This window comes from Cuculus canorus, chromosome 2 (genome assembly GCF_017976375.1).
Source record: "Cuculus canorus isolate bCucCan1 chromosome 2, bCucCan1.pri, whole genome shotgun sequence".
In the NCBI taxonomy this organism is placed as follows: domain Eukaryota; kingdom Metazoa; phylum Chordata; class Aves; order Cuculiformes; family Cuculidae; genus Cuculus; species Cuculus canorus.
In genome coordinates this window covers 151,882,210-151,894,443 of record NC_071402.1, presented here as the reverse complement: position 1 = coordinate 151,894,443, position 12,234 = coordinate 151,882,210, and the positions used below count along the sequence as shown (strand labels likewise).

At 41.2% G+C, this 12,234-nt stretch overlaps 1 protein-coding gene across 6 annotated transcripts in view; it reads left to right on the top strand.

Annotated features, from left to right (window-relative positions):
- Positions 1-283: 283 nt before the first annotated feature.
- The window catches only part of RBM33 (RNA binding motif protein 33), a 106,634-nt gene continuing 94,683 nt past the window's right edge, over positions 284-12,234 (top strand). For all 6 annotated transcript variants that reach the window (XM_054057563.1, XM_054057564.1, XM_054057561.1 and 3 more), the window contains exons 1-2: positions 284-531; positions 10,147-10,225. In XM_054057563.1, the coding sequence (XP_053913538.1) occupies positions 504-531; positions 10,147-10,225 (107 nt within the window). In that variant the 5' untranslated portion in view covers positions 284-503. The remainder of the gene's footprint in view (positions 532-10,146; positions 10,226-12,234) is intronic.

The window sequence follows — 12,234 nt, the reverse complement described above, 5'->3', positions numbered from 1 at the left end:
CTGGCCGCTCGAGCCCGGCTCCATGCCCTCCACTCAGGGCCCAGTTCGGTCCGCCATTGCATGCCCACAGCCTCAGCACCCCCATTCCCCATCACGAGCATGCGCGGCCCCGCCCTCTTGCGGCGCGTGCGCGCTTCCAGCCGGCCGGCGGCGCCCTCGCTCGGCGCACGCGCAGGAGGCTGTGACGTGCCCTAGCGTGCGGCGCGCCGGGGCTCCTGCCAGCCAACCAGCATTGTCTGCTGCCTGCTCCAGGGAGGGCCCGGTCCTCCGCGATCCCATGATGCAGCGCGGGGGCGGCGGCCACTGTGACGGCGGCGGCCGCCGCCATGTTGTGGTAGTTTGTTGTTCTCCTGCGGTGGGTGCTTGTGTGGGGGCGGCGGAAAAGGGGACTGCTAGGTACTGAATCCTGAGCCCTTTCCCGTCCCCCTCAGCTCCCTGCTGAGCCTGGGGGCGGCACGGGGCCGCTGCTGGGAGCCGGTGCCGCTTGGGCAAGGCGAAACGCCATGGCTGCCGCCCTGGGAGGAGGCGCAGGTGCGTGCTGCGGCACCGGGGGCTTCGTTTGGGGGCGAGCGGGGGGGTGGGGGCTCTGGGGCCCCGTCTAGGGGGGCGGGCGAAGGGCTTGGGGTCTCTCCTGGGGGGCAGACGGGGGCTGGGGCCTCCGTGGCCTCGGTCAGTGGCTGGGTGGGGGTTGGGCGTTCTGTGATCTCGCTAAGGGGGCGCTGGGGGCTCCGTGGCTTTACTGGGGGGCGACGATGGGGATTTTGTGGTCTTTCCTGGGGGCGCGGAGCAGCTGGTGGGGCTGAGGGGAGCCTTCCTGAGGTGGAGCCACCCCCCTTTGCCCTCCCCCCCACCGCCTTCATCCCCTTTTTCTCCCCCCACTCTCTCCTCTACTGTTGTCTCTTGCCCGCTCGGGGGTAGCGGCGCAGAATGGGAGCTGCCCTGGCACCTCCGGGCCCCAGGGGCTCCGCTGCTGCCCATGGGAGTTGCCCTGGTGTGGGGATGGGAACTGTTGTCTCCTTTTCGCTGAGGCAAGGCCGGGAAGGGACAACAGATTCCTCACTCACCATGAGACCTCTGGATCAGGTGAATGTGTTTAAAAATTCATTCCCATATTTTTCACAGCTACAGCGTGCAATCTGCTTGAATACTTTCTTTTACATCAGGGCAGTCGTTATAATTTCTTTTACAGGTGGTCCTGAAGCAGAAGGTCTCACTTGGAAAGTGTAAAATAATGTTGGTGTTTGACCCCACAGTTCTCAGGCGAGCCTTGACTAAGGATGCTTTTTCTTACAGTATTTTAGATGACAACTCAAACATTTTTGTGGTTCTGGCTGGTATATTAAGCATATTTTAAAGTGAGAACGTTTGGCTAAGTAATTAAAACAAAGGCATACAGCATCATACAGGCAAGATGGAGTTAAGAGAAAAAGTCTGTTTCTGGTGCTGCAGGCCTTGCTTTCACTAGGAATAACAATTTTGATAAAGACTGGTCAGAGATGTCGATCTTGTCCTTGTTTGTGCAAAACTTTATAGGGAGACATTCCAACACTTAAAGGAGGCCTTCAGGAAAGCTGGGAAGGGGATCTTTATCCAGGGGGACCGGTTTTAAGCTGAAAGAGAATGGATTTAGATTAGATATTAGGAAGATTATTTTGTTTCACGTGAGGGAGGTGAGGCAGTGGCACAGGTTGCCCAGGGAAGTTGTGCATGCCCCATCCCTGGAGGTGTTCGAGGCCAGGTTGGATGAAGCTTTGAGCAGCCTGATCCAGTAGGTGTCCCTGCCCATCCTGTTGGAATGGGATGATCTTTATGGTCTTTTCCAACGCAAATCAATTCCAACCCAAAACAATTTGATGATTCTAGTCTGTTTTTTCTGTAAGTAGGTATCATGGAGAAGCCTGTGGCTTGTCCTGGTGATTCCTCAAATAATTGGTCTTACTGTTTGTCATTGTTAGCCTAATTGGTAACAGTGTGTGTAAACACAATTAAACTTCCTACTGTAGGTAGATGTTACTGAACTTAGGAGTTGGGGGTTTGGGAAGAAGGCTAGGAAGGACAGCTCTGATTGGTAAAATAGTAAATATTTGAATATTTTGGACATCGTTTTAATGATGTCAAGTATATTGCATGGTTTTTATGTTACTTAAAATAAGTGTTTGTGCTAGTTTCTGTGATTCAGATCAGTTATTTGTGATGTGGAAGTAAACTAGGCATGCATGTTCCATCTCTGGAAGCTTTTTTCTTGGATTATGAGAACAGAGTAGTTTAAATAAAGTGTCACTTTTGAATCGTTTTAGTTCTTGTGTTTAAAACTGCTGTAAATTGAAGGAGCATGCTTTTGCATATAAAGATCTGTGCAATAGACAGCTTTCAACTAAGGGGTGAAATTGCAGTTTCTAGACTTTTTTTTTGTTGTGGACTACTGTTTGTATAACAGTGAATTAAGGTCCCTTTCTACTAAGTGGGCGCGAGCTTCTGTTTGTTCAGCATTAAGGCTGAGCTTATCAATAAATGGTGGCCAAATAAATATGATCCTTGTCCCAGGTAAACAGTGTTTGTTTAATCTGAACGATCCCTATACCGCACTTACCTGAGTGAAGAAAGCCAGAGGTCTCATACAGTTATGTCTGTATGACTAATTAAGGAAAATTCCTGGTTGAATACACTTTTCACATGTTAAATTCACTTCTAAAACCCTCTAAAAAAGCTTAGCACTTACAGCAGTGGTAAAGGCAAGTCTGGAAAGTGGCAGCTATCTAAAGTCAATAGTTGGTAATAAAAGGGAAGGAAGGTGTACAGGGTGAGAAGACCAGGACTAAGTGGTTATACAGCTTAAATATTTCTGGTCAGATAAAGTTTTAACTGTTGGAACTAATGTTGTGGATTTAGTTTTTGAATTTGGAGGGGAGATTTTAAACTGTGGAGATAATGGTACCACAGTGTTTTTATTAAAAAAAAGATGAAAGAGAGAGGCTCTAATGATTGGTAGAGTAGTATGAAATAGGCAGTGGAAAAATAAATGAGGTGTTGATTTGTTGACTCTACAGGGTGGCAGTTGAAAGTTATATGGTTTTGGCTTTGAAGATGCAGATGAAAGTTTGTCTTCTGTAAGGATATGATGCAGGGCTGAAAATTGAAATGTGAAATGACTGTGTTGCCTGGACACTTAAATATATTTGAAATGCAGGAAGGTGACTTTGGAATGCACTTAAATATATTTGAAATGCAGGAATGTTGGACAGCATGTGTGGGCTCACTGGTCATTGGTAATCTTTTAGTCTCTGGCTTGATTCATAAAAATAAAGTATTCATATGTACTTCTGTGATCTGATGCTTGTGTTGATTCAGGTAAGCTTTCTAAGGATGAAGATAAAAGCCCTTGTGGTGATAGGTTTCACACTGGAAAGTGTTCAAGTGGTGGTCTGTGAGGTCTCTATGAATGATACACAGCCACGTGTTGCTTCAGAAATTCCTTTGCTCTTTCAAGGTCCTTTCCAGCCTGGCTCTTCTATGATATAGTGATGACCTGCTTACAGTCTAATGTAGTAACTGTTTTGTACAGGTGCTGAAATTTTTTCTCGGTGTTTAAAATCTAGTTGCAAATCTCATTTAGGGAGAGATGGTCAAAGTGCGAAGAACAAACCATTACTAAAACAAAACAAGGAGCACTTTCTCTCTCACTTGTCTGCTGTGCTGAAGTAAGGGGAAACTATTGTAAGTTTTCTTCCTTTCAGATTAAATTACTTCTGGTGAAGTTCAGTGGTTGGAAGACTTTGAGTGTAGGTATCCTTGGGATGGGAGTCATGACAGGGTATGGGGCAGAGGAGGAGCTGAAGAGGGCACCGTCTGTACACGTCTACCCCATGTTTGTGCTGGATGTCCTGTACCAAGAAAAGCCGAATGGGTGTTTCTCTACCTCAGAGCCCGTTAAGTTATTCCTCCAGGTTGAGCTTAAGATGCTATCAGCTTAATTTCATTTTAACTAATCTGAGGGCTGCTGTCACACTCTTAGCAATGTAGTGGCTTTAGAAACCTCTTTTGAAGCTGTTGATGAAAATTGGAGAAAAACTGATACTGTTGGCACAGCAAGCACCTTTCTCTGTTTTAGGTCACTACACTGTAGGTTTTTACAAAAGCCAAACCATGCTTCATTGCGTCAAATACTTAACCTCAGATTTTAGGTCGCATAAAACTTGTCCAGAGTAATTTAAGGTGATGTTTGTGCTTGGTTCTGTGTTATATGATGTTGTAATGTAGTCTCACTTTTAACTGTAACATTTGGTGGCTTGAAAGGATGCTGGAAAGTTGCAGTTTCTCATCAGTCTCCAAAGCTGTTTGGGAACTGAGTTCACGTGGATTTCATTTAAATTCTTGGCCTTTATTCACTATTCAGTATGTTTGTGAGGGAAGGACTGTGACATTTCTAAAATATTTTTGCAAAGCAGATACATTTTCAAATCCAAGCAAACTTTGGAGGCATTTTCTTTTGTAGCTTGGTGGATATGGGCTTTAGATATAGTTCGTTGTTCTTTTGAATATAAAATAAATAAATGAAAAGGTACAATTTCTTTCAATGGGTGATTAGAAAGAGAACTTCAGTTACTGGCAACGTATCATAATTAGTTCTATTCTTGCTTATTACTAGTGACTTGCTTTGCATCATGACAAACTCTAAAAAAGAAATCTTTGAGAAAATAAAAATGAACTTATCTCTTGTAGAAATCAGTATTTTCTACATTATATCGTTGAGGATGCTAATCAATCCTGTGGGATTAATTTGGAAAGGAAATGTAATATACTGGTTGGGGAACATGTTATGCAATTGTTACGTGGTTGTAAATACTTAGTCACTCAATACTTAAGGCTTCTATGAGTAATTGTTTACTAATATAAAGCTACCTGAAGTCCCTTCCTGAACAGATACATCACAAACAGCAACAGTTTATTTTATTTGTGCACTTGTGTTCTTGTGCATAATGCAGTAGTTGGAATAAATGATTTTTTGATGGGGTAGAGAGCTTGATTTTCTATAATAAATGAGACTCGATTTGCAGTGTGCTTTGCAATGTGTTAGGTTTAGATCACAGACCTTGTATTTTTACCGCTAAACGTTGTGATTTGGTCCCAGTTTTCATTCAGCTGGTACAGTTACATTCTCAGACTGTGTTTTAGACACTGCTTTTGCTCATTGAACCTTTATTCTTCTGTATCACATAGCAAGAGATATTGAAATTCACTTCACTGTCAGGCAGAACTGGAGGTCTGGTTTTAAATAGTATACTCAGTTCCTGAAAATCAGGGCTTTATAATACCTGTGTGTTGTATGGCCTTTTGCAATGAAATCTGAAGAAAAATATCCTGTAGAAATAAACTATTACATAAAGACAAGCTGGTAAGCTGTTTTTAATCTGGAGACTTGTTCTTGAAATGCTGTCAAGTTGTCATGTCGAGTGTTTTAAATATGGTACCGGGGAATGGGATAGGTCAAGATGGACCTATGTTCAGCATTAAAACTAAGTGTAGAGAAGTGGTGGGTTTTTTTTCATGTGGTAAGTGACTTTTTTTTTGCTTTGTTTTTTTGTTTTTTTTTCTGCTTTTTTTTGTTTTTTTTTTCTTCTTTCATTCCAGTAGCTCCCCTACCTTTTCTGCCCCAAAGCCCTGCAGCTTTGTTACTTTGTTAAAAGACCTGTTATGTCAAGAGTGTGTAGTACCTTTTAATGCAATGAATTATTGGATCATTGTGGAATCTGCATGTTGTTTTGGATAAGGAGAGATCTTTGATGCTTTTTCAATGCCTAAGACTAGTAGTGTGTTTGATATTGATGATAGTGTAATATTGAAGTAAACGAAAATACGAAATTTTGAAGTGTTAGGGAGATTTATGAGACAGCATGCGGTTAGTGTTCCAGAAAGCACGCAGGTGTATTTCTAGGAATACAAACTATGCAGTCATCAAATATTTTTCCTGGTCCAGAAATCTTGGCCATATTGCAGTAAAATACTCTATCTTAGCAACAGTTGCTATGTAGGACTGCCTTTTTGGGCTATGTTGGTACCATTTTAAGATGTTAAGAGCTCTGCAGTGTTCCTGCTGATTCACCTCCTACGCTTGTGAAACTTGACTGCATGGCTTAGAACTTCATTTTACAGAGAAAAATGATTAGTGAAGCTTTTAATGAAAAGGTTTCTGTAGAGTTAGAAACTACCATCAGCATAGCTAAAGAGGAAATGAGGCTTGTACGTTGTGGATTTCTAGTGTGGTTGATCTGTTCTTGTTAAGCAGGAAAAAACAGTTCTGGGAACATATCATAAAATGAAAAAATAAGCTGTATAGAAGAGCTTATAGCACTGCTGGTGCTACACCAGAGTAGGTATAAAGCAAATAGGAATCTCTTAGTGTGGGGAGCCAAGTGTGTTCAGATGTCTTTGTGTGTATTCTGGGTCACAGCTAGAGCCTTGTGAGGCAGACTGGTCTAACAAAACAGCCAGTGATAGTCTCTGCAGCATCCTGCAACTCCTCTGTCACCTTGATAATAGCAGTTTTCTTAGAGCTGCATTAGGAAGAATCAAGTGTTGACTTTATTTCTTCTGTTTTCCTCCATAACTGGCTTGTCCTGCTTCCTTGTTCAGTTAGTGCGTTTTTTTGGTTTTTTTTTTTTTTTTTTTTTTTGGTATTTGATAGGTCTTGTTTATTTTCCCTTCTAGTGGAAAGTTTACCTTCTGCCTGAGAGTGGAAGAGTGGGCTTAGTGTGCTCAGTGATCACCTGTCAGGCTCTTCCAGTTTATACCCCGTTAATGTGGACACATCTTGGTGAGCTTTGCCATGAGAGCCCTGAACTGAAAGGAGGAGTGGTAGCCATTGCATTGCATGTCCTGGCAACAGTTGCTATGTGTGACTGCCTTGCTAGGCTGCACTGATACTGCTGGAAGAAATAAAAAACCTCTTCCAACTCCTGCAATGGACATTTTTCTATTTAAAAAGCTAATGTTGATGGATTCCTCCTCTCCTTTTTTGCTTCTCTTTTCACCTCCCATAGACATACTGAGAGTTATTAAAAAAACCAAAAAAACCCAAAAAATCTCAAACCACTTTGGCTGTTGCTGTGTTGTTTTCAGCTCTGCTGGTGCTGAGTGTTTCTCTTCCTGTGCAAGTTAATGTTTTACAGGCACTTACCCACGCTTGACAGAAACAGCGACTAAAAGTTTTTCAAGGAGAATCATACACGAATGTTTTACTGATTCTTGTATTCCAGTGTTTTCCAGTGTTATTGCCTAGATGGGTAGAAGAAAAATGAAAATATGTGTAGTTTCAGAAATGGAAACAAAATAAAGCCTCGCTGAGGTTTGCTAGGTATCATATCTTACTGCAGGTGTAAGCCTAGCACCTATTTCAATGCTTGCAGCCTCACAAAGGCTAAAGCTGGCAATGGATGTTATTCATAGGTGTCTGATTGTTGTGACCTACTTTTCTAAAGGAGAGCCAGAACCTGCTTTGGGCTCTGACAACACTTAATATCAAGATGGCATAATTTGTAATGCTTACTGTCAGTGTCAGCTGTCACAGATCAAATAAGCATAAAAAAGAAAAGCTGACTCCCTCTATCCTACAGATCTTTATATCATAAAGTGTATGATGAGACAAGATGAGAACAGGGAGGTAGTGGGGACATAGGTGGAGCAGTTCTTATAAGTGGTGGACACCACACACAGATGGACCAGTCATTTTTGAGGCTTTTGTGTGCATCCTCCTAGAGGGGGCTTGAGAAAAGGGCTTTGCTTGGCTGTAATTCAGCTTTTGATTTTGTTAGGAGTTTCTCATAAATAAGGAATAGGATGTGAGAAATTTGAAGGGCTTGGAAGTACTGGAGGGTGGAGGGATGTTGGCTGAGTGGGGGTCCTGGTTTACACAAGGGACTTGGGCCCTCTTTTTGTATTGTTTCTTCACTAGCAGTAATACTAGGTTGAAGCACTTTTATGGCCATAAAACTTAGCTTTCTAGCCTGAAAGAGTACTGTGAAGTATACTGAAGATTGTTTCTTTTTGCTGTAGAGAGATCTCAACAGAGAAAATGGGCTTGGCCCATAACTTTGTCTAGGTTTAAACCTGGCTGACATGGAGGTTCATCTGTGTAAGAATTGTGTGCTGAAGGGCTATGATCTTGTCTCCAAGTGGTGTTGGTTTATAATGCAGCTTCTCTGGAGTCCTAGAAGTGGTGCCTGGCATGAACAAATACAATATCTTGCAAGCAAGCAGGCACAGCTTAAAAAGAAGTTCCTGTCTGATGATAGTCTTTTTCTTTAGCTGTTAGTCAGTGTGTGGGCACTCATAATTTGTGTTGCTGCAAGACCAATTGCGTTACATGAAGTCCGTGGATTGCTGCACTCCAGCTGTAAGAACAATGATAGTGCAGGAAATTTGTGTCCCTGAAGTCACAGCCCTCTGAGGTAATCACTGCAGCATGGTTTTGAATGAGCATGAGGAAGGCAAGGTGGCACTTTTTTTGAGAACACAAAATTGGATAACTTCGTGTTCAAGGGGAAGATAGTGAGTGCTTGGATATCTTTCTGATTTTCCCCTGTGAGTGAAATAAGAATTGGAATTGAAGGAGTTTGCTGTATGTAAAGCAGAGAAATATAAAACAACTGTTTCAAGGGTGTTAGCCCACGTGAATTAGCTTGAATGTATAAAATTAGTTAAAATATGAAAGTGTCTGTAGAGAGTAAAGGGGAGAACTTGGTGAAGGGGAATTGGTTTTATCTACAGTTTCAAAACAAGAAAGTTGCCACACTTGGGTATTATCCTAATTCATACTGAACAGTTTTACTTTCACAGCTATGATTGAAATTTCTAGTGTGAAAGCTTTTGATTTAGTGGCATCGCAAGAACTGAATTTTCTCTTTTTAATGTCTTTACCTCCTTTTTAATGTTCTATGAACACCTGTTTTTAATTATATGAAGTAAGAAGTGAATAGGTTTGTCATTGCATGTGCGGAATATTCACGAAAGAATATTTGGTCTAGTTTAAAGAGCTGAAAACAGATTTGGTCTTGAAAGTTGACTAACAAAACCCCAAACAAACACAAAAAACAGTTGACCCTTGACATTATACTTGGTCGAAGAGTTCAGTACAGATAGAGGAGAATGACTGGATATGTGGCATCTTGGTGTTCACCAATTCAGACTGTAAGGCTGGAAGGACTGTATTGCTCAACCTTCTATTATTTTGCAAACCATTAAACTGCAGCCAGGTTCCCCATGTGTTGAGCATAACTTATATTTGCCTACTTGTTTGGCTCTTGGAGAAGTCATTAAAATGTCTGAAAAGACATTAAATTTAGGTGTGCATTCTCTGCTGGGCTGTGGCTGCGGGATAGGAAAGTGAGGATTGAGTGTTTCTGAAAGTATGTGCTTCCAGTGTACAGATGATGAGACATCTGAATGTCTGAACAGAGCAGATGAGCTTTGCATTTCTTTTGCAGATAAATAGAAGTTATGATATTTTTAGGTAGCAAAATAGTTATTTGCAAACTAAGCTGTGCAAGAGTAATATGTGATTTGATAGGCTAAAGTGAAGGTACTTGTTGAGAGGAATATATAGAGCACCAGTTTTACCTTGGTAGCCATCTGCACGTCCTAATATGCAGCGTAACCTTCTAGTACTAGTGTCTTCTAGTATTCTTAATGTCCTGGTTGAGATAATTGATAGTGTATTACACCTGACTTCCGTTTTCTTTTTGGGGTACATGAGCTTGTGGTCCCCAGGGCAAGCAGAGATCTGGCAATACATTGCTCCCTTCACCTCCATTGCACCTCAGTTTTATGCATTGCTGGGGAGCTGCTTTCTCTAGGATGACCTTTGTTGGCTGCATTTTCTAGTGGTTTACCTCATGCTTTGTTTCTTTTCCTTGGGTTATCCTTAAACTCAATAGTGAGAGGAGGGAAAGCTATACAGTACATGATCGGTTTTTTGTTATTAAAGCATGCTGATATTTATCTGTTCTCCTCACGTTAAAATGCAAAGTAGAAAAAGACATTTTTGCATCTTCTAAACTCCCCACCAAAAAAAAAACCAAACCCCACCTACATCGTTGCTTCTGAACTCTTTCATTTCAGTAAGTCATTTAATGTAGTCACCTTCTTTTACAGATGATGACTTTGATCAGTTTGATAAGCCTGGTGCAGAAAGGTCTTGGAGAAGAAGAGCTGGAGATGATGACTGGGACAGGTAGATGGAATATTTTTTCTGTTCAGTTTCTGTATGCTGAATTATGTTGCTGTATTTTCCGCTTCTAGCATTTTGCATTCTAACATTTAGAGTAGCAGACATTTAGATACTAATGAAGATGTTTGCTATTTTGCATATGTCAGTTGATGCTAGATTGTGCCAAACATATACTTGCCCTGAGGAGTGTAGGGACCACTGTGAAGAGATAGCATTTAAAATTGGATAAATACAAAGCATTTGTGGTGTGTAATTAACTTTACAAATAGTGTCCTGTTTTCCTTTGAAATATTTAGTATATCTTAGTGATTTAAATACTTGGATGTTTTCTAGGGCTTGAATTTGCCCAACTTAACTGTTCTTTTTTTTAGCTGGATGCTTAGATTTTTATCCTCAAAGTCCTACCTCAGTTTTACATTGGAGGAGAGTAACGGAGCCTAGGTGTGTGCTTCTGTTGAAAAATATGACTATTCTAAAGATAAACCTTGTTATTTGGGGGGAGAATAAAGTCATGTTCTTTCACGCGAAGGCACTATAGCTGTCAAAAACTGGAGTCAAGCTGCTGACCAGACCTCGTCATTCTTTCTGAGAGAAAACTTTTTCACTTTTTCGTGGGATTGCTGTTTTTTCTGTTCGTTTTTAGTAACAGAGAGACTTGTTTGACTTTACCAACGGTTTTCACTATGAAATGGGGAAAAACACATTCCACATAGATTTTTGTCTAATAATCATTCAAGTGATTGCAGTAAACAAATTTTACACTAAGTAATTTTCCACTGAGCTGAGCCCTTGGAGTGAATCAATTACTTTACATTTATTGTTATGCCAGAGGGATTAGTTTCCTGTTCCGTGCTTTTCTGCTAGGTTAACTGGTTAGTTTTCATTGCTCTAGGAATTGAGTAGGAGTGAATAAGGAATTTGGACAATAGCTTCTGTATATAGGGTGTTCTGCTGCGTGCTGGTGGGTGAGGGGTGTCTGCTCTCTGTCATGCTGCACAGCTGTTTGTGGCTTGCACGGTGAACAAACTGCATCAAGAAACTGATCTGGTTTGAGAGTGCAATTAAACTTGTTCAGGCTGGGTCACTGTTCTGTGCTGCCAGCCCCAGCTCTGGGTATTCAGAAATACTGATGCCAGTATTACAGGCAAAATGCTTTGTGCTAGGATAGTTTCTGAACTTTTTGCCTTTACTGATTCGTGGTAGGAATAAGTGGGCTCTTGGATGCTGTCTCGTCACATTGGTTTTCAACTGTCTTACTGTTACCATTTTAGAAAATCTGGAAGAGTCAAACAGCTCTTGTATTGAAAGTTGTAAGCATATTGCCAATGGTAAACTCCCTGTGGCAAAGTCATTTTTGTAGAATGATGGAAAAGTTGTATTTTCACAAAGCTGAGACTTCGAAGCATGCAAGGATTCTGTTTAGGGCAAGGAAGTGGTTTTAGATGCAATGCTGGAGATTCTATAGAGTTTCATCTTGCTATTTATTTCTGAATTTATTTTTTTTTCCCTGAAATAGAGTATTATTTGATTTGCATGTGTTGGAATATTAATTATTATTTTTAAACTGTTATTAATATTTTTAAATTGCCAATCTATCTTTGAAGCGTTAAGTTCTATGGTTGTTTGGGCAATTTCAAATGCTGTACATGGATATATTGTCACTAAATGTAATTGCTTGAATTTTTTTTTTTTTACTACTGGCCTAATTCAGCATAGGACACAGTTTCATGTAGATGGGAAAAGGCTGAATGAACTCAGTAGACTTGCACTTTGTTTTTATTCCTCCATGCTTTGTTTTGCAACCCAAATATTTTTATTCTTTTTTGTGTAGGAGGGTGAAGGGGTTATGCTGTTAGTCACACATCTTGATCAACCATCAGCTCTTACAGTGTTGGTACATAACAGAGGCTCATCCCCCCCGTCATTTAAACGTTTTAAGAGTTCCGTATCCCTTTCCTTTCTCAAACACTGGAGGGTGATAACTGAAAGTCCCTTGTTATTTGGGAGTACAA